Source organism: Urocitellus parryii, chromosome 11 (assembly GCF_045843805.1).
Source record: "Urocitellus parryii isolate mUroPar1 chromosome 11, mUroPar1.hap1, whole genome shotgun sequence".
Taxonomy (NCBI): Eukaryota; Metazoa; Chordata; class Mammalia; order Rodentia; family Sciuridae; genus Urocitellus; species Urocitellus parryii.
Window position 1 is genome coordinate 90,546,771 of NC_135541.1, and position 25,556 is coordinate 90,572,326.

Below are 25,556 nucleotides of genomic sequence, written 5' to 3' on the forward strand. Positions count from 1 at the left end.
TTTTATTTTCTAGGATTCTAAGCATCTTTTATTAGAGTCATTTGGCCTGTTTCTGAGAGACCTTTGTGATGACCTTATTTGCTGTGAATGGAAAGTTTCTGAGGATTACTGTGTCACTTCCCCCCAGGTCAGTTAGAGGACTTAGTAGAAAAACTCTTCTGATCTGAGGAAATGTCATTTTGAGCCCAGAATGAAAAACATCTGATTAAACCTTTTGGGTCTATAGAGTCATGAAATGGCAAATTATTTCAATGGTTTATTCTATATAAACAAAAGTTGCCCTAATGATTTGAAGAAAAGAGAAGATAATATTGTTCTTTAAAACCAGATGAACTCAGACAAAATTGTCATAGATTTGACAATGTCACAGAAAACCTTCTCCCTCATGGCAATGTTTTGGAGACCTGTTAGGAACAACTGTTTTCCAAGCATAGCTTGGTGAAAGCTTTAGGCCTTCCCCCAATTGACTGGGATTAGACCCTCAAAGTATAAAATGAAAACAGTCTGCACCATAAGAGTACCCTTCCCACAAAGGCACTTGTTGAAGATGCTGAGGGCTGGGCCTGTAAATCTACATTTACTGAACTCTGTGTAGCAGTAAAGCACTGTACGTTCTGAGAGGCACAACCCTAGGAGCTAGACCACTGAGACCAACCTGACTGACAGTGAACTCTTTGTCTCTCTCTGCCTAGGTGCAAGTGTAATCTCCATGCCACTGTGTGTGTGTATGACAACAGCAAACTGACATGTGAATGTGAGCACAACACTACAGGTCCAGACTGTGGGAAATGCAAGAAGAATTATCAGGGCCGACCTTGGAGTCCAGGCTCGTATCTCCCCATCCCCAAAGGCACTGCAAATACCTGTGAGTAGCTTTGCTCCCTAATCCAATGTTCTGTGCATGATGAGCTGATAGTTCCTCTCAATTTCACTTGCAATTGTGATTTTACTCCTCTAACCCATCGTCCCACTCCTCTTCAAAATGCAGCTTAAGTTTTAGTCCCTATTTTCTACTTTGTTAGTGTGTTTCAGCATTCTGATCACCTGTTAAAATCAGTCTTCTACCTTCCCATGAACTGTTCTGGGAAATGCTTCTTAAAAATTACAGAAACAATAGTTTCCAAGTGGATCAAACAATAGGTGATTTTTCTCCTTCTCCAAGTTAATTTCCTCTTGAAATAGCAAAAGTCTTGAAAACTCTCAATCCTAACTGACCATAAATACTTTCAGAAATTTTGGGGGGTATTTACAAACCCATTGCCCACCCTGGTAACCCAAGATATGCTTTTTCCAGAAGCATTTTCCTATCTAATTTCAGCTAGATTCTAACACTTCTCAGTGGAATAACTGGCTTCTCCCAAGCTCCAGCAGTTGAGCCGGGACCACCACAGATGTTATGGGGAGAGACTGCTTCTAGATAAAAAGCATGACTGTAGGGCCTCTGGGTACCAAGGGGCTTTCTTGTGTGTGTGAAAAGGCACAGGTATTATCTGTGCTCCCAGGAGCTGTGTGAGATGCCCCAGCGCCACTCATATGTTTATACGAAATCCCTGAATAACCATCTGAAGGAGATCAGACTCTGACAGGCTCAAGGAGAAAAGCGAATATTTCCCAAATAATTTGCCAAATTCCATGGATGGAACGATTAATCACCTGCAAAAGCCCAAGGTTAGCTTGCTTTCAAAAGCAGAGAAAGGGCGAGGTTAGTATATACCCATGCAGTGAGAAGTAAAGAGAACAGCAGGACAATGAGCACAGGAGAATGGGAACCTAAAAAGCCACTGGCTCTGTGCAAGGCTAAAAATGTTATCAGGCACTTCAAAGCTGCAGCTGTGAGAAGCCAAACCTAAAAACTAATATCACAAGAACCAGGACCTTATCAAGTTAAGTGTAAGAATAATGGACCAAGTAACAAGCCATGAAGTGTGGGGGCATGAAATTATGATAAACTTTCTATGAAGCTGAAAAAAGAAATCCCTCAAAAGGTTAAAAAAAAATCTCTTTGCAAGGGTGTTCCGTTTCTTTCTACACTGAAGAAAAAAAAATCTGACTTCTTGCTCCTAAAATTAATACATTAAAGCTCTGTTGAGCGGAAATGTTGATTTTTCAAGTCGAGTTTATTAATGGAGACTCAACTGTTGAGAGCCAGAGACTGAAAACTTGGAAGGTGTCTCACAAGGTTATTTATTGCAATACTCTGTGGCTGGCTACCTGAGAACCTCTCTCACCACCGTTGTCAAATTTAGTTGAAAGCTTTCGCAAAAGAAAAATGGCTCAGATTTCATTTTCAGGGTCTACTGAATTCTTTAGTGGGACAGATGAAAGAGGACGAAGTTCAAAAATACTTGCTAGCACCCTGGCTCATCCTCGGGGCAGGTTGACTTGCCAAGGCCACCAGAGAAGCAGCAGGGGTCAACTGCTATTGAAAAAATGAGCTTCTATCCTAACAAGACCTTATACCCATAACTGTGCTTCAAAGACTTGTTTATTTCAAGACATTTTCACTGGGAAGACCTTCTCATTTCAGCCAAGCTGTCTCACAGAAATGGATGCCTTATCATATACTCCATGGAAATGACTTACATAAAACCTAACCCTTTGCATCGTGAAGATTATCAAATCAGTCCCTGGCCAAAGGAATGCAACCTCCTTTGATTTGCCTTGTAGGGCAAATTGTCCATTCATCCCCTAGTTTTTATTGGACTTCTCTTGACTTCTGAACTTTTCTACATCTCTGTTAAACTAGGAAAGTGACAGACCCAGTGGCCAGGAGGGTTCAGTTCATCATTTCAGTCACCAATATGGCAGAGATTTGATGAACAATTTTAGAGAGTATCTGAAATGGTCTAGTCCTGCAAGGAAGAAGTCTCTTGACATATCAGACAGTGTTTAAAATACACAGGCATGGCAGTCAGAAATTTAGGAGTTTGGTACACATGTTCTAGAATCAAATCCCATTCTTCCATTTACTAGCTGTATGACCTTGAAAAAGTATAAGCCACCCTCTCCCACACCCTGTTTCCCTTCCATAATGTGAGGATAATAAAAGTTCTTACTTCACAGGGATTTTGAGAGGATTGAATAAGCTAATGCATGCATATGTTTAGCATAACACCTGTCACAAAGTAAGTGTTCAAAAATACTTTATTTTTAGGATATTTTTCATAAGGCAGTCTTGCCCATTGCTGGACAGTTTTTAATTGTTACAAAAGTCTTTTCTTAACATCAATGTTGAGTGCCTCTGAGTTCCCATCTTAAATAGTTAAAGAGCTATCTTGACTCTGGTTTATTTCTTCACTGGTTAACCATCATGCATCATTCACTCCTTTTTCATGTGATAATGTTTTCATGTCCCTTTCATGTCTGTCCTGGAAGTTCTGCAATTAGTATGGTACTTCAAACCAAGCACTAAGCACAGGACTTCCTGAGCCTTTTTGATTCTCTTTTCATTCACATTGCCTTTTGCTTACACACATGCATGCATGTGCACACACACACACACACACACACACACATACACACACCCACTTTCACATGGCTCTACTTGATACATAATGAGTCAGTTATCTTAGAGAGACACTTAGGATATGTCATATCCTAATACCAAACTTCAAATCTAAGAAATGAGAAAAGAGGGACTGCAACCTCAGGCCCTTTCCTTCCTCTCAGTAGCCTAGAAATGCCTCTCATGTTGGAGAATCTCAAAATTTTAGCAGAATCTCAAGCAGCCAGGGAACTTTTGGATAGGAAGGTCAGGTGCTGCCCACTGCCACGGGTTTTAGCAAGAGAAGTAGGATGCTTTTATTAAAGCAGGGAATTACAAGATCTCCTTCCAAAGACACTTACACCACCACTCAGGGACATCCCAGATTGGTACCTTGCTTAAGAGTCTCTGGGCTTTGGAGGTCCTGCATCCCATAGCAACACAGAGCATATAGTGATGAGGAAGAACCTGGGGACCATCGACAGTCTAGAATAAAGCCTTCCCAGTTGGACACACCAGAGGGATGATAAACTTGACCAACGCAGAGTAATAATTTTTGTGGTGCTATTTTTATTCTTTGTGCTTCTATTCAACACCTAGTGTGTTTTCTTGTTATTTAAAAGATATATATGTGTGTATAAAAATCTTTTTCTTATTTTTCTACATAACTTAATGTTTTGTAGAAAAGACATCTTTCTCTATTGATCTTCATTCCATATTCAATTATATTTTGAAAGTCCTCTGAATTCCATTGCCATCTTCCAAACAGGTAGCACCTCTATCCAATTCCATGCTTAATCATGATTCTCATGATTCCCATTGTCTAGCTCATAGAGAGAAGCATTAAATTGCGATGTTTAAACTCTTATCCCTGTGGAATAACACAGGATATTTGTCTACATGTAAATTCTTAAAACTTAATAATCTCCCTGTAGAAATCATAGCTCCATTGTAATATTTACACCTCTGCTTCTCGAATGGTGTTCTACAACCCTTAAAAGAATTCTATGTCCAAATAAGGTTTAGAAAGTGCTGTGCTCTATCCTAATGCTTGCATAGTCACATTTCCTTATTAAATACATTTGAGAAGTCCTACAGTAAAGTAACCTCTTCTACCCACTCCTTCCCAAACTTATTTGCTTCATGGAACACTTAATGACTTTCTATAAAACACTCTTTTGGGGACATGCTGGTCCAAACAATTTCTTTCAGCCCTGTCATAGAAATGTCACGGAGACAGACAAAAAGCTCAGCTCATTCAGTTGTATTCGCTCTCTTAGTTTTCTGTTACCTACACAGTCTAATATTCTTCAAAGAAAGAAAATTAAATTGGTCTGACATTGACATTATTTGTTTGTTCAGAAATCCAACTTGAATTGTTATACAATATCTAGGTCTCCTCTGAGTGATGGAAAGTAATTTGATGATTTTTCTATTATTTTCCCTACTATTAAATTTGCAGTGACTGATTTCTATTTTCCCAGGTGAACAAACGGGTGTGTCATTATCCAGACAATTTCCTAAATGCTTCACAAGCATTAGTCCATTTTAAGCTCACAACAGTCTTATGACAAAGATCCTAGAATTTTCATTTTACAGACGTGGAAACATGTGATTACCAGGGAAAGTATCTTGTGTAAGATTTGGACAGATAGTAAGCGTGAAAGGGGCAATTGGAATCCAGGTGTGTCTTGACTTCGAAGACTGCACATTGGTCCACATTGGCCTTCAGATTAAATTTGAGTGATTTTTCTCTGTCCTCTATTGGAGTTCAGGCTCCATTTTGATATCTGTTTAAATAAGCCAGTCTTCTCCAAACCTGCTTGCTTTCTAGATCTGTACATGGTGTTTCTCTGCCTTTGAAGGCTTTCCTCTGTTCCTCTTTAAATGCTCCTGCTTCTCACCTCTTCCCAGTCTACAGATTTTTTACTGTGGCATTTCATTCTATTCCTGTGGTCTTACTTCTCAGTATTATTGGTTTAGTAGTAAACAACCAAATCTACTTTCAACCTTTTTAGTGAGTCCAGACCAATTTTGCCAGCCGTCTGTAAAGATCTCAAAGTCAACATGCTCTATACTAAATTCATTCCTTACCCTCAAAGCTCCTTTCTCTTCCCATTTATTGAAATCCTGCTCATTTTTCAACACTTCTCTTCACTGCCAGCTCCTCATTGAAGGCTACCTAACCTCTCTCATGCAAAATCAGTTACTCTTCTCTTTCTTTAGATTTTTGATATATATAGATTTACAAATATATATATAGACTTACAAAACTATGTCTAGCAAAAAATGATAATAAGGATAATAATAGTTACTCTTTATTATATTTATCATCAGCTTTTGAACTTTATGAAGTGTTTTATGTGTTTTATTGCCTCAAATCCTACAACATCCCTATTAGATGTGTACTATTATTACTTCAATTTTAATGATAAGGAAGCCAAAGCACAGAAAGGTTAAGTAAGCTGCCTTCAGGTCTCACAGCTAATGAATGACAGAGCAAACCTCAAACTCAGATCTGTCTGACTTCAAGAGCTAAAATATTAGCAATTTAAAAGCAGGGCTGTGTTTTTTCTTGGTCTTTATAAATGTTTGTGGAATAGTTACTCTGGTGAATGAACAAGTACTCCTAATAACCCTATAATGTGCTCCTGGGTTTATTGGTTTCCCATCAATCTTCTGTGTCTTCTGGAGGATATGGCCTTCGCAGCTCAGTAGCTCTGTCACAAGAACCTTCCATCTCCAACAGGGAGAGACCATCTGAAAGCTTACAGGAAATCCAACAGGACAGAGTCTCACTGATCCTCAGGGCCCGTCCAGACATATATGGACAGCACACTGGCTGGCTTGTTTCTCTAGGCCTTGCTAAACGCATTCACTGCCTATGAGACCTGACCACTAGCAGGCTCTCACCACCAGTCTTTCAGGCTCAAAACCCTAATTCATTCAGCATACTAAGAAGAGTCTTCATCATAGAGCCTGATGTATATGAACCAAATTTGTTAACCCATATATAAAGCCAGAATACCAAATTACTCATGCATAGCCCCTAGTCTGCAGTCCCTTATCTGAAACTCATGGGACTAGATATGATTTAGAATGTAACGTTTTTAGGATTTGAGAGCAAGAATACAGTGCACATGTATTATAGCAATACCCACAGCAGAATATCAGGCAGCCTCACTTAATCAAACATCTTAATATTTCTGTAGCAAACATAGGAATTTTCTTACCAAGTGGGATAAGAGAAGTCTATAAATAATAACCTAAATCAGTTCCAGTCCACTTTGTACCAAATTAGTTCAGATCACATTATATTGTGCTACAGATATATTTGGGGGGAGAAAAGAAAACAACCAACTTTCTCTTTTAATATTTTTTAATTTGAAGACTAGAGATAAGAAACTGCAATAAACTGAATGACAGTTATTGAGTGTTGTTTATGGGCCAAAATCTGGAACCTGAAGACTTAGGTTAAATTTTAGTCATCTTCTCAATTGACTGGGATGATTGCAAGCAATTTTTAGCCTCTTATGTATTTGTATTCCCACCATCTTTAATATCAAATAATTATTGACTTCACAGGATTGTCATAAAATTAAATGAATTAATACTTATAAGGGATTTAGACAATGCCAGGGACATAGTAAGAATAAAATGAAGTTGGTTGCTATGGGTCATTATGGTTTATGAGATCTAGCATATGATCAGCAAATTCTCTCCTTGGAGACAATTATATGGGGAGATAAATTGTGGCTAAATGCCTATTTATTCATCCACAATATGAAATAACTGTCATGGTGTTCAGAATATTCAAGTCCTTATGACCAGTGTATTCTCTTTTCTGTAATAAAGTCTAGGTGCCGAGTCAGAAAATAATCAGAAGGTTGCTTGGTGAGCACAGGATCAGGCTTAAATGGCTTCATGTTAATAACATCAAGCTGAAACACCCGACATATCCTCCCTACCACAGGGTCAGCCCTTCCTAATGTCAACACAACTCCTAATATCTGCAGGTTTGCAGTTTATCACTCCCTCTCTCTGAAACAGTGCTAGGAAAGTACTGCCACTATACATCTCAGATGCTCCATTTTTTAGGCTTTCCCCTTCTGATGAGCTCATTATTCCGTTCTCCAGATATGTTAATACAGTAAGTCAGGTTAATGTCACCTATGTCCAGTCTGCCAGGTGCAATCGAGTCTCATAGCCCTTGTATGGCCATAGGTAATATGAATTCTCCCTGCTTGGATCATTTAGATGATAATTTTGCAGCAAAATTTTGTGAAGCAATCTTATTTCCCTCACTTTCAAGTTCCTGGGAGACAATTCACCACACCTCCCATCAACAATTGTTTGGATGGGAAATTCAGGCTGGAAGGGCATTGGAAGTAATTCCTCTAGAATATAAATGAATCTGCAGAATGTTTTCTTACTCATTACCTACTTCTTCTTCAACTAGCCTTTTTGGAGTTAGAGCTCCCGATGGTTACAGTCTGCCTGCAAGATCTAGTCACCTGCTTGATGGGTTGTGTTAAACCATCTATCACAACAGTAGTAATTTTTCCTTTCAGTTTGAAGCATGCTGAATCCTTATCCCTTCTGCTTCCTTCTTGATGAAAAGCTGCTGAACCTTCCATTGATTCTCAGAAGGAGTTATAGCTTTTAGCACTGCATTAATCTGCTTCTGCAGATCGGGATATTTATTTTTGAGATCTCCATCATGTTGACTTCCATATTTGGACACTATAAAGTAAGAATCATTGGGAAAAAAAACAGCATCTGAAAATATACTAATGAGCATCTTAATTATGTACCCACCCTTCAGTTATTGCTTGGTGGGGGAGGGGCAGTAATTTTTTTTTTAAAGAATAAGAACCAGAAAATACCATATTATATAATTCTTTAAGGTTCTTCTTATCTGCCTAATTGCAACATAAATTCCTTTAAAACAAATCATTAAAATAAATGTGGGTGTAGAAAGGGCTCACTGATGGGGGAAGGACTGCAAATACCTACCAGGCAAGTCTCTCCTTATTCTTCTGGAAGGTGGTAGCATAATGGCCCTGCGAGTTGTATGTATTTGCCTGCTGATGTGATATTTCTATTCTAGAAGATGTATTAGTACTAAGATCATATACTGTGTATCACAGAAACTTTCACTGAAGCTCATGCATGTCTATGCTTCCTTTCCTCAGTGCAAGTTTAGCAATGTCTCAGACACCAGAAATGACATACCTCAATGTTCAATATGAAGGGACAACTTGGACGAGGCACTTGCACCTCCTTATGCCTCTTCTGTAAAACAGAAGGACTGAATTAGATGACTTCTTCAGTTCCTTTCAGTTCTCAAATTTTTTTATCACTCTTGAGAATTAACCTTTCTTGTCTTTGTCTTCCTTCCCTTCTTTTTTTACCTTCCTATCAGCTACTCGTCTTAAGTAGTTTTGAGGTTGTTTCAGAGATGGACTTTCCCTAATAAAATCAAGCTTCAGGTTCCTCACTTGATTCTTTCCAAATAAAAAAGTTCAGTTTCATGTCTAAATTTGTATTTTAATAATATGTCCTTTGTCTTAAGGAGAGCTCTCAAATTCGTATGCCCTTCTAGGCCCCACAAAAATCTGTATTCCCTCTGGATGGCTTAGGGAAATAGAAAGATAGAAATAAGAGCATCAAAATGAGAATTAAAAAGGAAGATCTGAGAAAAGGAATAGAAAGAAAATGAGCCAAACATTAAGTGTTGGACAGTTTCCCCAGATGAGGACCCTTTTGTGCTCAAGCCTCTGAGTTTCATGAAATACAAAGCAGTGAAAAGAAATCTACACATAACTCTTGCTATCAGAAGAGCCTTATGAATGCAAAAACAACAAAAAAGTTCCTTAAGCCTGAACTCAATTTCAGTGAAACACTTTATAGGGGACAAAATCGTGCTATGGGGGCTGGGGATGTGGCTCCAGTGGTAGAGCACTCACCTAGCATGTGTGAGGCCCTGGGTTCAATCCTCAGCACCACATAAAGATAAATAAATAAAGGCATTGTGTCTTTCTGCAACTAAAAATATTTTTAAAAGTTATACTATGATAAAAAATGATGTTTTCACAATGATAGGAACCTTCCTGGAAACACATAATAAATTTTTGTAAATACACATTGTGAAGTTCTTAGGTATCAGGCATCATCCTGGGAAGATATAGAGACACAGAAAGGATAAGGATTAGGGTGAGGTCCCCTTGGTGCTCTCAGGCAAAAACAAAAACAATCACAAATAAATTGATACATTGATCATGGAGACCTGTACCAAGGGCTGTGAGATCACAAAGGAGAGAGCAGCTACCTCACATCAGGGATATGAGAAAGAAAGGGAAGAAATAACTTCTGAGCCCAGTTTTAAATGTAAACATATTCTTTACATAATAGATGTCACATCACAGGGAATGTTTTAAACTGCCAACGTGTGCCTAGACAATTTTCCTGAACATAATCTGACTCACTTGTGTTGCTTATGGTCACAGTCGCTGTTGTAAGATGCAATCGAATTCATTGATTCATGCCTCGAATTCATTGATTCATGCCTAAAGACACCCACCTTTCATGAAATGAATTGCTGAAATTCATTTCCAGGCCTTCCTATATTATATTCTAGAGTGTTTGAAGGATCTCTCATGGCTAACTTGTAGCCTTTTTAATAGATGTGAGAGGTTTATGAAATTCTTTAGGTGTCTGCAGGTAACTAAAAACAAGGTTATTATTTGGACATTGTAAAATAAGAACCATTAGGGGAAAAAATAGCATCTGAAACTATACTAATGGACACCGTTGGTGTTCAGATATTTTCAACTTCAAAAATCTGTATTCAAATGAGCAGTTTAAAATCTTTTCTAAGCCATTCCCATTTTACTGCAGTGGAATAGAAAGTGAGTCATCTGGCAATCTCTCAAAAAAATTGTAAACCACAAAATGAAGAAGAACCTGAATTTTAAGCATCCAATGCTAGGCAATAACATCTTCATGAGGAAAATAGGATCTCAGAACGGCCTTGTCTGGCGTGGCATATATTCTTGGAATGAACATGACTTTCCTGCACTGGTATCCCCAAGGGGATGGAAACATTTCTATGTCTTTCTGAAGTTTTCAACTGTAGCAAGTACTGCATAAAACAATCTGGCAAATTTGCTTTCCATTGTGTTTTGCCAAACACCCCAAGAACTTCGGACTCCATGTAGTTTGAAAACATATGAAGTCTCTTTGGCCATCTTAACTTCCATTCTCTTTGATGGATTACAACAGGCAAGCAGTTTCCTTGCAATGGAGCAGGATGTTCAATCATGGGGGAAATTTGGAGCTTCTGCAATTGATTCTAAAATTATGATGCTGCTATCATACCTAACCCAATGGGGAATTTGCAAAGGAAAAAGGAAAGAAAGATTCAGTCCCAAGTCAATGTCACACTGCAGCAAAGACAGTCTTCTGAAGTGCAGAGTCAGGAAGCCAGCCATTCTTCACAGAAAATACATTCAGCTTGAAATTCAGTTCATAGAATAGAGTTAAAATATGGAAATGGAAATTTAGTTTTCCAGTTTTGGTTGATTAGAGATCAGTAATTAAGCTGAAACACTATAAACTCTGAGTATTTAAAATCAAGAGGTTTTTAATGTATCTAATAAATGAAAGTAAGATTTCATTCCTTTCAGGGTTAAAAAAAGTAAATAAAACCTAGAAAGCCTTTATTCCTCACTTTCTCCTTTCTTATCATAAGAAAGAAAATATAACATAAGAAAATATCTCTTGGTTTTAAAAAATAATGCCAACCTAGAAATTTCTGAGCAGGGTACAATGATTAGTTAAAATAAGTAGAGGGCAGTTGTTCAAGGAGAAGTACTAAAATGGAAGCATAATGATTCTTACAGTTAACACCTGTTACTACAGTTAATGATGTGAAGAATAAGTTGAACAACTTATTAACAGCTATCATTTATTGGCTATGTACCATGTGTCAGACATGTTTATGGATTATCTTGTTCAATCCTCACAGCAGCCTCAGAGAGTTTTAGTACTAGTCCCTTTTCTGATGAGGAAGCAGAAGCTAGGGAACTTGCCAACTCATGAGTAGCAAAGCAAGACTGTCCCACAGGTCTGTGATTCCAAACTCATGTTCTCACCCACATCACCACCAAGATTTAGTGGTGAGCATGGAAGTCTCTGACTTTTAACTAGCAATATTCATAAGAGTGTTGCTCGGTGAACCAACCATAGCAATAACAGTCATCATTGCAAGGATAGATACAACACATACAACTTGTGCAACAGTAACTGAGGACTTTCCATCTATCTATTTATATGATCGTTACAACAACCCAGAGAGTTAGGAGACTAAGCCAATGTAATTGAAGGCATAAGCAACTTGCCCCAAGGTCACACAGTTGGTTAGAATTTAGGGTCAGAGCCATGCTTTGAACTTCCTGACTCCTGAGCCTCTACTCTTGACCACAGTGATATGTATTGCTTGGTTAGAAGTTTTAACATGGATACAAACTAGATTCATGTCTACGTACATCCCAAGTTAGGCCACATTCTGAAATGGCTCCACTACCTTAGCACAACTTGTGAATTAAACTGGAAGGTGGAAAATCAATGAGGTCCATGATCAATATGAACTACCTAATGTATTCTTGAATTATTCTGCTCAATTAAGTTTCTATTATAGGGTTTAATCCACATATCTGACAAGTAAAGAACGAATAAAAATGATGGTTATGTGAAATTAATCAAAAAGTGCCAAATGATTTTCAACAGCTAGCACATGCATCTCATAACACATTTAAAAAGATCTATTGCATATGTGGATATATTTGCACAGGTCCACACAGTGGATATTTGGTATGCTGTTCCCAGAACATAAGCCTAGCTCAGTACCTATTTTGAACCACAGACAAATATCCATGAACCTTAAAGGCAAACACAAAATACTTGCCACCATGAGGCTTCCTTACACCAGCTATTGAAGTTGAACATTAATTTTCCAATTCTGATCAGCCCAGGAGCTCAAAAATAAAAACAAATTGGTTTAATTGTTTTTCTGTGCTAAACTCAATGGTCTGAATGTTATCACGTATCAAGTTTCTTAACTTTATATATTAAGTTAAAGATGTCATGTACTAAGAAATAGCTAACAGTTTTTCTTTACTGTTTTCTTTCTCTGCAGGTATTCCCAGTATTTCCAGTATTGGTAGTAAGTAAAAAAAAAAAAAATCACCAAACCAAGTCTAGGCTAGCTTTGCTTTGTTGTTCAGCTCTTCAGATCTATTTTCCCAGTGTCCATTTCTGAGGCAGTAGAGCATTTTCCTTGTGAATTGCATTTTTGTGTCCGTTTTCTGCACAGACATGGTGAGAACACAGAACCGTTATTTATGCACAACTCTCCTGTGGACATGTCAGAGCCAAAGCTTTCCAGAATACTTTTGACCAATGATGGCCACCTGTACAGAGGTGCAATAGCTTGGAAACTGTAGTTCATTTGGCAAAAATGGAAACACTCCTATTTACCTATACATAGTAGTCAACAAACAAATTGAACTCTTCTTCTATGACTGGTTATGGATCTCTAACATAATTTAGAGAAGCAGAGAATGAATACCAATGAATGCCTTGAGCATATTCATTAGAACCAAAAAGGAGGGGGCATGAAAAGAAGAGGAGGGAATTTTGTTAATGCATTAAACTCGAGGTTTTGTGAAGGCCTGAAAGAGGCAGATTCAGCATTAGTCTATCTGGAGGAATGAAGGGAAAAAACGATATTCAATATGTCCATTTCTTCCTCCTAAAACACCGTGATCCACATGTTTTGAGTACTTAGGTTTATATTTGATACAGAAGGGGTATGCAAAATATATTCAGAATTTAGGAGTCAGCGGACCAGAAACTCTAGCAAGAAGTCTTTTCTGTAAAAATCTAAGCAACTGAAGAGGAATCTCTCTTCAACCCTCTGTGTAACACTTTTCCAGTGTCACTGAAAATAACATTCTCTGACTTCCGTGAGAGTCCCAGACTGCAGCTCCCTCTTTGCACATAAAGCAATGATACTCTAACACCAAGCCTCTCTCTGAGTATGCCCAATAAATTTTGAGCAGAATCTCACATACTTTTATATATTACACCCTGCATTTCTAATGGCTAAAACCTTGGGAAAAGCGACTGAATATCAATTAGAAATAAAGTACTGAGGGATCCTAAGTTTTGCACTATAAAAGAATTTTCGCTGTGGTGTCACCCTTCAAAGGCTTGTGTCATAAGAATTGTACTAGGCATGGTGATCCCAGTGGAAGCATTGCCATATCTAACACACAAAAAGGCAATACTCTGATAATTTGGACAAAACAACTTCCCTCTTGAAAATGCACAGTCAGGTTCTCCAATTTATAAACCAACCTTGTTTACTTAAGCTTGTGAATAGGCCCAGACACTGATTTGTCAGCACTAGACATGTTAAATGGCATGAAAATCAGTGGCTTTGTAAATAGCGGTAGCATTCACATCCATTTATTGTTCACAGGCTAATAATACAGCATCTCTTTGTGATGTTAACCAAAATAGTATCAGTGCTGCAACCTGGCAAATGAGAGCCTACAGCTTTAATAGTCTAAATTTTCTGCCAGAGTACCCACCTCCCAGGGCATTTGCCTAACTGCACAGGTGCCCCACAGTGTGCTCCTTTCAGGCCTTGACAATTGTATTTGCATATGTGTTTCAGAGAAAAAGGGAACCAAACAGAACCAAGTTCAAACAAATCACTGAGGCTGCTTTTGTGACCTGGCCTGTAAAAGTTTCAGAAATGGATGGATGGAAAAGTAGTTCTCTGGCGCTGGTTGTGTTCTGTTCAGAGTGCCAGTTGCGTGTTGCATGGACCCTCTGACTGTACTGCTCACTCAACATCTCATTCGGCAGCTTTCACCACATCCCCCATCTCTGAGCATCAGCAGATGTTGACCTTTTACATACTGAATTGGGAAATTCCAGTATTGTTTTCCTTTATTTTGAAATCAGTGGTGACCTGAAAGGATGCTTTGTTGTGCCTTTGGAAAATGTATTAATCTTTACTATCAGGAAACTAGGAAAATTTAGCTCATAATACCTGCGACAAAAACCATTTGTCTCAAAGTGACAATTTGTACTCTGCCTTCAGTGCACCTAGGGCTTCTCAGCTTGGAATGCAATGGGTGTTTTCTCAGGTTTCCAGCAAGCAGGATGTAAGAGCTCCCAGGGGTCACCCAACATCACACATGATTAGCTTGCCTGTTGCCTGGCTTTTAAGGTACAGAGATTTTTATGATAAAACCATCAAACATGATCGTATCTTCCAGGTTGCTTTAATGGCATTCGCAAGTTCCTTCTTTGTGGGCTTATAAGGTGCTTGCCTTGTGCATGGGGTATTTCTTTTCTCTCCAAGGGGCAAGAATTCCCCTGTAGACAATTCGGTGCCTGTTCTAGAGGGTATGGCAAGGGAGTTTCCAAAGGACAAGTTGGAGAAGAGGAAGTTGCTTGGATTTTTAACTAAGTTTGGGTGTTTGCCAGGGCTTTTTCCCCTACCCCAAAGAAGAAATCAATGAGCATCATTCCACAAGCTATGAAGGAAGATACCATTACAACAAATATAACACCCATGAGACTCTGATCATCAAAGTGTATCTCAAGGAAAAGAAATGATGTATATTATTGATGTAAATTATTGATGTGTGTAACCATAAGTTTACATACATATGCTATATACACAATGACTAAAGTTTTGGGTGTCCAGATAGATTTCAGTATAGATCTCAAATTGTCAACGCCTGTATTAAGGCATACATGGACAGAGCAGTCATCCTTTCCGATCATCTGCTAAAAATACTTTTGAAACAAATTTCCCATTAAGGTCATTTGTACCTGCTGTTGTCTATCTGTTAGGAAATAGGTTTCCCAAACATCCCAAGGGTAGTTGATTTAAAACTCACTCCTTTTGTTGTGCTTTGACCATGGATGAAAAAATACTGATGATGTTGTGAGCAATTAATGAATCCCAAAATAGATAGGCAGCCCAGGAGCCTTCTCATCAATATTTTGTTTCACCTTACCTGATGTGGTACCAATTGATTCAGGTTTTGCTTTTTTTTAATAAAGTATACTTATAAGTAAACATTCACAATTTTATTTACGAGAACATGTGTTGATGCCAATGATCCAAATTAATAGTTGACCTGTAACGGGTATAAAGTGATAAATGGGTTAAAGTGATAAACTAATCATTGACTTCTAGCATACATAATCTGACCCTTAGTCCTTCAAAGCAAATGATTCTACTAATTATGTTAAACTATATATTATAAATAGCACAATTAGACAATCAAGAATTGGCCTAATGAACAAATAGCTTTGTGTGGGTGATTATCACTTCCTACAAAAGCGAATGACAGATGAGTCAGAGGTTAAAGGTCAACCATGCATGAAATGGAAAATCACATCAAGAAAGACTTGGAATTTTTAAATAATTAGAAATGTCTTAGAAGACCAACAAAAGAAAAGAAAGACATAAATATCTGGTGACCCTGCCTATAGATTATTTCCTTTCATATGACTGACATGATGGCATATAAAGCAGAGAATATTGATGAAGTTGTTTGGCTCCCTTTCCCCGGCCTCTGCCATCCCCAAATTATTCAATTTGAAACAGCAATTCACTTAAGGGAAATATCTCATTTTCCTGTTTTCTCTTATAATGAGCATTGCCTTCATCACAGAGTTAAAAATTCATCTCTAATTTGATTTAATTGGCAGGACTATTAAACAAGGGAAGTGCTACCTGCAGGGATCCATCAGCCTGTTGAGAAAGCCCAGAGATGTTTTCATACTTGAAAATATTTGATGCCAATTGGAGACCTTGTAAAAGTTGTTTTCCATACAGCATCTAAATATTTTTGTGCAGTGCCAATTTATTGTAGAAACTTGGATCGTGAGGAAAATAACAAGGTTAATCATTTCCCCACCCAAGGGTTATTAATAATCGTGTTCATGCTATCCAGAGAGCTTCAGTGTATGTTTGCTGTCTTTTCCCCTTTGCTTTAATACTTCTAAATCCCCCAATAAAAGTTTCATTTGAATTGCCCTTTAACTAATTAGTTTTTATACAATGAGGAAAAAAATTACCAGGCTAGTGTAGCAATATAGCAAATTGCATGGTGTGCTACATTAATTTTGAATTGTTTGCAGATGTTCTAGAAGGAAAACTGAGGTCCCCGGTGAAATGCCTTTGGGAATGTTCTATCATATACCCAGTACCTTCATCACAGATCCATTTCATATTTGTGTAACTAGCATTTCACACTCATAAAACCTTTGTGGTTATCCTAAAATTGAATGAACATTAGGATGTAGCTGCCTCCTTAATCCTGAAAAACAAACCGAATAAATCCAATAAAGGAGCAGGGAAGAATCTCCCATTTAAAAAAAAAAAACTGAGAAGTTTTTACCAATCTTTATTGGCAATAATTGCCTTTCTTAGGCAAAGTGACTTTTTCATGTGTTAATCTTTTCCCAGGCAAATTTTAGAAATTCAAGCCACTTTTTTTTTATTATTTTTTTAAGTGTGAGCTGATATCTCTACCTTTGCTAGTTATCTTTGTTGGGTCAGAAAATTTCTTGTTGAAACAAAGATTTGCCAAGATTTCAAAAACATCCTTTAATAAAACTTCAAACATGTTAATTGTAAATTCCTGCACAATCGTCGTTTCTTCAAGTATGTGAATATCCATTGAAGTCTTCTTGGAGTACTAAGGCAGAAAGTATCCACTGCCCCTCATAAGAAAAGTTAGGCACAGAACTTGGCTCAAAATTGTAGGGAGATGTAGCTACATGTTTACAGAATTTTATTTTTCAAATAGTGAAATCTGAGGCTTAGAGTGGTTAAATAACTTGTCCAGTGTAATATGGCCAGGAATGGATATCTGACTCCAAAGGCTACATAGAACATGTAGTGGAAGTGGAAGAAATTAGAAAAAAAAAAAGATTCCAGATTTATAGACCCCCTCCCCTAGATGCTTCTACTCGACTACATTGCACTTTAAAAGACCAGCTAATTCTTGAATTGATTCATTTTGTTTCAGGGAGTCACAGAGTCCTGGAGAAAAGTAGAAGTTCATGTTTTCTTACATCGCTGTGTTGTCAACAGGGAGAATTTACACACATCGAGTCTGAGGACAGTGAATGGAAGGCTGATCCTCCCACATCAAAATATGTACCTCTCCTCTACCAACCAACACCCCCCACATACTGTGGGAGAGGAGAAGTGTTTAGGTGTAAGATACATTACAGAACATGAAGCAGTTTGTGAAATTTGCTATGCAAATTATGAAACATGCTTATACATGTCCATTTATATATTGAGACGGGGGCTTATAGCAAAACAAAACTCCAGGTGCCATCTCAAGAATAGATCCACCACTATCACTTGAAACTCATCTTCCCTTCCAGTTTAATGATGCTGTGCTTCTGGGAGTAGGCTGCAAACTGTGAAGAAAATCAAGATTACCTCCAGGCTCTGGGGATTTCTCCTGAAAAACTTCAGGGTTTTCTGTAGATTCTTTTCAAGGCATCAATGATGTTATTTAAAGATTCCCTGAGGAACAATAGCAGTGAGTGTATAAACCCAAAGGGACCCTGTGATCTTATCTATGCCTGATATTCTCCTCAGAAGGCCCTGGAAGATCCATGTTTAGTGGAGGCTCACTAACATCCATCATGATGGCACCCCATTTCTCACAGGATGCCACATCTTAGAACCAGAAGTCTATGTAACCATTAGTATTGCTAAGAAGCATGAAGAGCAGCTCATACAACTTCATCATTTTACATATAAAGAAGTTAAGGATTAAATGAATTGTTTTTAAAGTATCCAGAAAAAAGCCAAGCAGAATTCCAGCTCAATGTCCAATCTCAAATGAGGACCCATCACATCCTACCATGATATTAGAACTTACCTCTTTGTTTATTTAAATTACTATTAGATAGTACATGGTAGACTTTTCTAGAAAAAAAATCAGCATATATTTCCTTTGATGGGAAAGATGGTCACATTTTATTCTGTCCTCCATAAAATGAATTGAAAGCAATCTACTCTTCATGCTTATTGAATGCTGTGTGTGATAAAAGACAGCTGAATATTCTAAAGCAATCCCACCTTGAAAACTTTCTTGATATAAATAAAATGTATTTAGCTTTTTGCTTGAAGCTTGCTTTTCAGCTAGCCTCACTATGATGTCAGAACTAGATGGTCAGGTTGAGCAATTCTAACACACTTCTACTCTTCATCCTACAGAGCAGAAAGCTTTTAGAGGGCACAGAGGGAAAAGAAAGAAAGAAAGAAAGAAAGAAAGAAAGAAAGAAAGAAAGAAAGAAAGAAAGAAAGAAAGAAAGAAAGAAAGAAAGAGAGAGAGAAAAAAAGCTTTTTTCCAGAGTCTCATTTTTATAATGGGAATCTCAATTTTTTTATTCATAAAAATAAATTTCAAGTGCCACAATGATATTGTTATAAAATAATTTTCTGAGGAGGTCTTAACAAATAAAAGGAATTAAGAAAAACCACATATTTGGTTCATATTCTAAACTAATGTACTTCAAAAAAGAAACTAGAAATTAGCATTTTTATATTGTTAAAGATTAAAAATCAAATATTTCTCATATTGAAAATGATTTCTATTGTTTTCTGAACAATAGTATTAATTAATATAGGCCCTGGAATTAGATTTTCCCTAAAGTAAAGTATATCATATGAAAGCTTTCTTACATATCAGAACATTTGCTTTGGGAGCAATTAATGTTGAGAAAAAGAATAGGGAGAGCATATTATTTTCCCTACTTCGAGTCAGTAAGAACTATTCATAGTACAGTAATCTTATTTTTATTACAACGGTAACCACAAATAGAATAAGAACCAACATTTATTGAATCCTAATTACAATGTGAAGCAAATATCAACTCATTCAGTTTTCATGCAACCAGTTACAAGCAGTGTCATTATCCTCACTTTACTGATGAGAAAACTCAGGCACAACATTAAGGAACTTGTTTAAGTGGTCGAATTTGCAATTCTGGCATGAGCACTGTTTACATGCACAATATTTTAAAAAATTTTTCACAAAATAGGTATTTTCTAGGATTTTCACAGATTTAATTCAAAACTTCAAAATAACAATACAATAAATAGCAACTGATGGGCCTTGTGGAAATTTTGTTTATTTTTAGAATGGGAAATTGTGTGATATGTGATTATGGTCTCCCTATTTCACACATAACCATTCTTTGAAGTCCAATAGAAGAGATCCTCAAGACAAATTCAATTCATTTTTCCAAATGGGGCCAGAATCCTTAAGAAAGGAGATGCATAAACATCTATTCCCGAATGACCATCTTCAAATGTGTTGTGATCTCTCTGTATCCTAACAATTATTTCTCAACTTCAGTTTAGGCTTTAGTATGACAATTAATAGGTCCATAGTCAAAGCCTTCCACAATAATTTTCCCTGCAATTGCAAAACAATTTTTTTTAATTTAAAATGAGATGTTAAGTTAAAAATTCCATGAAAACCAGATATTAAAAATGTATATGGAAACACTATGTGAGTTTAGGAGCAACAAATATGAATATCCAGCATTTCAGAACACTATTTTTCCTCCCAAGGAAAATGTACAACAAACTCAATCCCCTAGATTCTCCAAAAGGCATATGTGCCTTCCCAGTGGGTTTCTTCCTCCTCCGAGAACTTTAGCATGATGCTGCTAGGCCATGAGGGAACTATTGGTGGGATAGAAATTAGCCAAAAGAAATCTTGGAGGTCTCTCCTGCAGCATCTTTCTCTTATGGATAAGGAAACTGGAGTCTCGAGAAATGAACAGCCAGACAGCTCCTAAGTGGTAGAACTGGGACTAGACTCCTCATCTTATGGCTCACAAGGCCATTTGCCTTGTAACAAAGTACCACTCTGAGACCTTCATACTGACCCAGAGATTTTCCCTAGTTGATTTCTGAAGAAAATGAAATTAGTAAATTTGCAACAGTTTACCCAAAGGGGAAATACAAATACTTTTGATATATTATAATTTTTTTCCTATTTGCAATTTATATCTACTTGAAACAAGTAGCCAGTGGCTAAGAATTCTCAGAGGCTTCATTTTATACAAAGACGTTCATTGGCTTTGGATATGGTAAGATAGAATTTGTCTCCATTACACTATTCGTAGAGCCTCCAATGTGCCTAATTTACTTCTGGGAATTAAATGTTTGTTAGTAATATTTATATTTATTTCGTAACAGGATCTCAGAGTAACAAAAGTTACCAGAGAGTAATAGGCTAATTATAAGTGTTTTCTTGCTTGGCCCTGCAATTGCAAAACATTTTTTTTTAATTTATGATGAGATGTTGTTAAAAATTCCATGAAGACCAGATATTAAAAATGTATATGGAAACACTATATGAGTTTAGGGGCAACGAATACAAATATCCAGCAATTCAGGACACCATGTTTCCTTGCAAGGAAAATACACAGCATATAAAGTTGACCCCGCTGGTGGTTCTGAGTTTTAATTTTTCAGTAACATTAAGCATCCTAACTAATGAAAATTATTTGGAAAAATGTCTAGTTATATTCTCAGACAAAACAAGGACTTCCATGTCAAAGAAGTTCTTTTAGCTATATGATACAGCAGAAGATCATTAAAATGGAACCTTAGCATCTGCAGGAAGAATCATAAAACACACCCAAAAAAGAACTGTACTAAAATAAAGGCACAAATATTTTATTTATTGGAATATGGAATAAAGTTTAATTTATAGAGTTAATTTTTAGAACTCATTTCTAAACTATTACAAAATTATCTCCTTTAATTAAATTTCTTGGCAAAGCTTATTAAAAAGTAATAAATCATATTATAACTTCCATTTCTTCAAGACAAACATGTCAGTAAGTACTTAACATTAAACTTTCAATCATCACCCCAATTTATGACCTATATTTGCTATTATAGAAAAAATGGAGAGAAATATTTGATGCTTAATAATATAAATGTATTTTTCACAAAATCATGCCAACAATGTGAAATCTTTTTCAACACCATTTCTAGTAATAAAATGAATTCCTTCAAAATGCAAATGTGCAGTTTTTCAAAACTGATCATCAAGGATCAGTTAGACTTTTTCTAGTAATTTAATATCTAGGTACCATCAAAATGCTCAAGTGAAAAAGCAACATTTCATCAATCACCCATATATTTTTTTCTACATGTGACCAAATACTTATTTATTTTAAAACATCTGAATATTGATATGGAAGACTATTGCATTCTCTTTCCATTCATAAATAGTCATAGATAACAGCAATATCAATAACTAAGATTTTCTTGGCTTTTGCATATACATGTATGAAAGAAGAGCAAAACAGACCAGAGCTGTGTGAGACCTGTGAGCTCAGCTCTTGTAACAAATATTTTTTTAAAAAAGTAATAGTGAAAGTCCCATGTCCTGCAAGAATGTTATTTGCTATAATCTAATGATGGAGGAAACAATCTGATAATACCTGTTTACAGTAGCCTAGCCACTTGATATCAATTTCTCAATTATCAGATACTTTCTGAAGCCTTCTTCAGGGCTTTGGCCTTCTTCAAAGAGATCCAATCTAATTAGGATGATGAGAAATAGACCTATGAAATTTAACTAGCAATATGAAGGCTCATGCCTGTCCACATGTCAGTAAAAGATCAGGAGCAGTGACAGCAAATGCTGCAAGAGTATGGAGGCAAGAGTTGTCCTTGTGGATTTGGGTCATCCTGCAGGATGACACAAGAGATAGCCATTGAGCTGGACTTAATGAATGATAGGATTTGAATCATAAAAGAGCTGTTTCAATAGTCAGGTATATGCAGCTTAAACAAAAGCAGTTTTAAAATATCAAATTTTAATCCTGAGTGTTCTAAACTTATTTATGTATTTATTTATTTAGGTGGGTGTATCTGAGACAGAAATACTATTAATTCATAATTTAAACAAATTAAACAATGCTTTTAATTATTTCTGGATTGAGATCCATAACTCTAGAAACACTTTTTGAGCTCAAAGCACCACAGAAACATACACACATCCATGCATACAAACTTTAGATATGATTGGAAGCACCTTGGAATGTTTTTAAGCCAGAACCACCAGTCATCCCTCTTTCCTTCTCTGAGAAATTGCATCTATATAAACAGGAAATAGATCCACTTCATTTCAGAGATAATGGCTCACACTTAAAACATACCCCAAAGAATCTCTCATGAAAGACTAATGCAACCAGTTCATATCTGTAAATATAAATTGAGTAGAATGGTGTCCTCAAGTGAGAAATTATTTCTTTAGTGTTATCTTCTAGTTTCAGGCACCGGCTTAACTTATTGGTTTGGATGGCTGAAGTCCCTATTTGGTTTTTTTGTGTAAGAACACTCTACCTTATTTCAAAAGGAAATGTAGAGCTTTGTTAGGGAAGTGGCTATATATTTAATGTCCATTCAATGTTTTGGGGATCATCAGTTGCCTGCTCTTGTTTGGTGTGGGAGTCATGTTTTGTTTAAGCGCATCAAAGCCAAGTTAAAAGCAGACGTGTGGTTTGTGTCTTTGTTCATTTATTTTCTGTTTAGACCAAATGACATTATAGCTGGAAAATAACATTCCCTGATTTTTCCTGATGCATGCAGATCCTCCAAAGTTTAATAGGATTTGGCCGAATATTTCTTCCCTTGAGGTTTCTAATCCAAAACAAGGTAGGAGCATGTAAAATTCCTACTGACATAAAATCCCACATGTTTTGGGGAAAATCCCATAACCACCTTTAACCCTAAGTGAGAGCATTATCATGAATACCATCTCTTTTAAAGAATCATAATTTGAATCTTTTCTCTGATATGAAGATTGTCCCAGATATATTAGGGCAAAAGATGAAGGAAAATGAGATGTGTAGAAGTTATAAGCCCTTGAGCAAATTTGCACTGAATGTCAGTCAGTCCCAAGAGAACCTAGAATTTTGTTGCCATCACAGTGTGGATTATAAATAACTCTTTAAAATGTGTGAATGACACAGGCATTGCACTATCTCCCTTTTACTTTTCTTAAGTAAAACTGGTCCCACATTTGTATGGAGGGTCTAGGTAAAGAGATAAAGGTAGTATTGTGACAACCAACAGATTCGTTTTCTTTTACTATTGCTCCATATTGCAAACTTGTAAAGGTTTGGACCAATCTCTCCTCTCTCTCTCTCTCTCTCTCTCTCTCTCTCTCTCTCTCTCTCTCTCTCTCTCTCTCTCACACACACACACACACACACACACACACACACACAGAAAATTTTCTTTTTTGGAAGTTTCCCCTTTATAATTGCCATTCATGTCCACAAGCATTAAGAATAACCTGTTTTCTGTCTGTCCTTACAGCAGTAATTATTTTCCGACTTCTAATGTCAGAAGGAAGAAGGGAAGAGAGGGAGGAAGGCAGGAGGGCACACTGATTACACAGAAATAAATGGAACCTTCAAAAACTCAACAAGATGTCAATAAACTTCATAAGCTGCAGGATAATGTTAAGCTCACACTTATTAATTAATATTAGTACATAATGTATATACACATGCATGCAAGAGAATTTAATATAAAACTGTATTCTTTTGCCTTCTTCTCCAAAAAACAAAGCAAACACCAACTAAAAACAGGACACATCTTCGACTCCTCCTTTCCTTAGTTATATACAGGATGTTCTTTCTAAACTCTAATGAATACAGATGGAGAAGGAAATGAGCGAAAGGAGGAACCAGGAAATAGCTGCTAAGCAAAATAAAATATATTAGCAATTTGTTGAGAGTCAAATTGGAAGGGCGGCATTTTCAGTCTGTGATCAGAGTGATGAAGTCGAGGCTGTCCTAGATACATGAATTACTAGCAAATAGAATTATCTTAATCATCTTTTCCAAACGAATTTCTTCAAGTTTCTGCATACATGTGGAAGAAGAAATACAGATCAAGCTCACCCCTATTAGTCTAATTCTATGAGGACTCATGGAGGTTTAGTGATTTCATTCTTTGGCAAGTTCAACAAGAGTATCTTGGGTGAAATGCCACTCAGTAGTTCCCACTGTATTTCATAGCTCTGCAAATTAAACAATACAAGATCTAAGACTTAACACTTCTCCATAGTGAGTTTTGAACTGAACAAGATTATATATTGTTCAAAACCTGAAACAGACTCATTTAATTATTTTGCTTTGTTTTCTGCAAGTGTCATAAGGACCCAAAGCTTTCAGAGACATCGTTAGGTAATGCCAGTTGTGCTGGTTTAGAATATGGATAATGAACTCAAATGAATCTATTTAAGAAACAGCACAGTTGAATAAAGTGCTTGAACTTGAAATTCTAGTGAAAGGCATACTTTGCAGCAGCAGCCAGTTCTGTGGAGCCGTAATTTATCTTGTCAACATCTGCAAAGAACATCAGGCTCAATTCCATTTTTGTTATTTTCACAAGCAATTCTTCATGAATAATTGGAAAAGAAATGGCAAGGCAAACTTAGAGAGAAAACCCTGACATTAACAAACTGATATTATCACTGAGAGAATAAGCAGAAAATGACAATTGTTAAGGGTACTCATGTTCAAGGTGACTCTGAGACCAAGGCCCAATGCTGCTGAATGGTTGACCATTGTGTCCTGTGATGTCTGATAGTTCAACGGAAAGTGGTCTAGCTGGTTTATAGGGAGACAAACTTATGGAGACAGAGTGACACAGTGAATTGAGGCCATGATATTGCTAATTAACTGTACAATATAACTGCTAGTTTAAAAGAGGTACAGTTGGGGATCCTAATATCCATATTGTTATGGGAGAAGAATCTTTACTTAACTGGATTCTTGATTTAAATGATAATTCTTTTGCCTCTGAAAATAAAGCTTCTAAACTTTATTACTGACAATGTTGAACCATTTTCAGCCAAATAGAAACCCTCCTTGGTAATTGAAACAAACTCTCAGGAGCAAG

The 25,556-nt window shown here is 36.8% G+C and overlaps 1 protein-coding gene across 6 annotated transcripts in view; it reads left to right on the top strand.

The window, feature by feature from the left end:
- The window catches only part of Ntng1 (netrin G1), a 329,591-nt gene that overhangs the window by 243,076 nt on the left and 60,959 nt on the right, over nt 1-25,556 (top strand). For 3 of the 6 annotated variants that reach the window (XM_077791396.1, XM_077791394.1, XM_077791397.1), the window contains exons 3-5: nt 693-865; nt 12,684-12,710; nt 23,232-23,297. In XM_077791396.1, coding sequence (XP_077647522.1) covers nt 693-865; nt 12,684-12,710; nt 23,232-23,297 — 266 coding nt within the window. The remainder of the gene's footprint in view (nt 1-692; nt 866-12,683; nt 12,711-23,231; nt 23,298-25,556) is intronic. The other 3 variants (XM_077791393.1, XM_077791395.1, XM_077791398.1) reach the window with 1 other exon arrangement.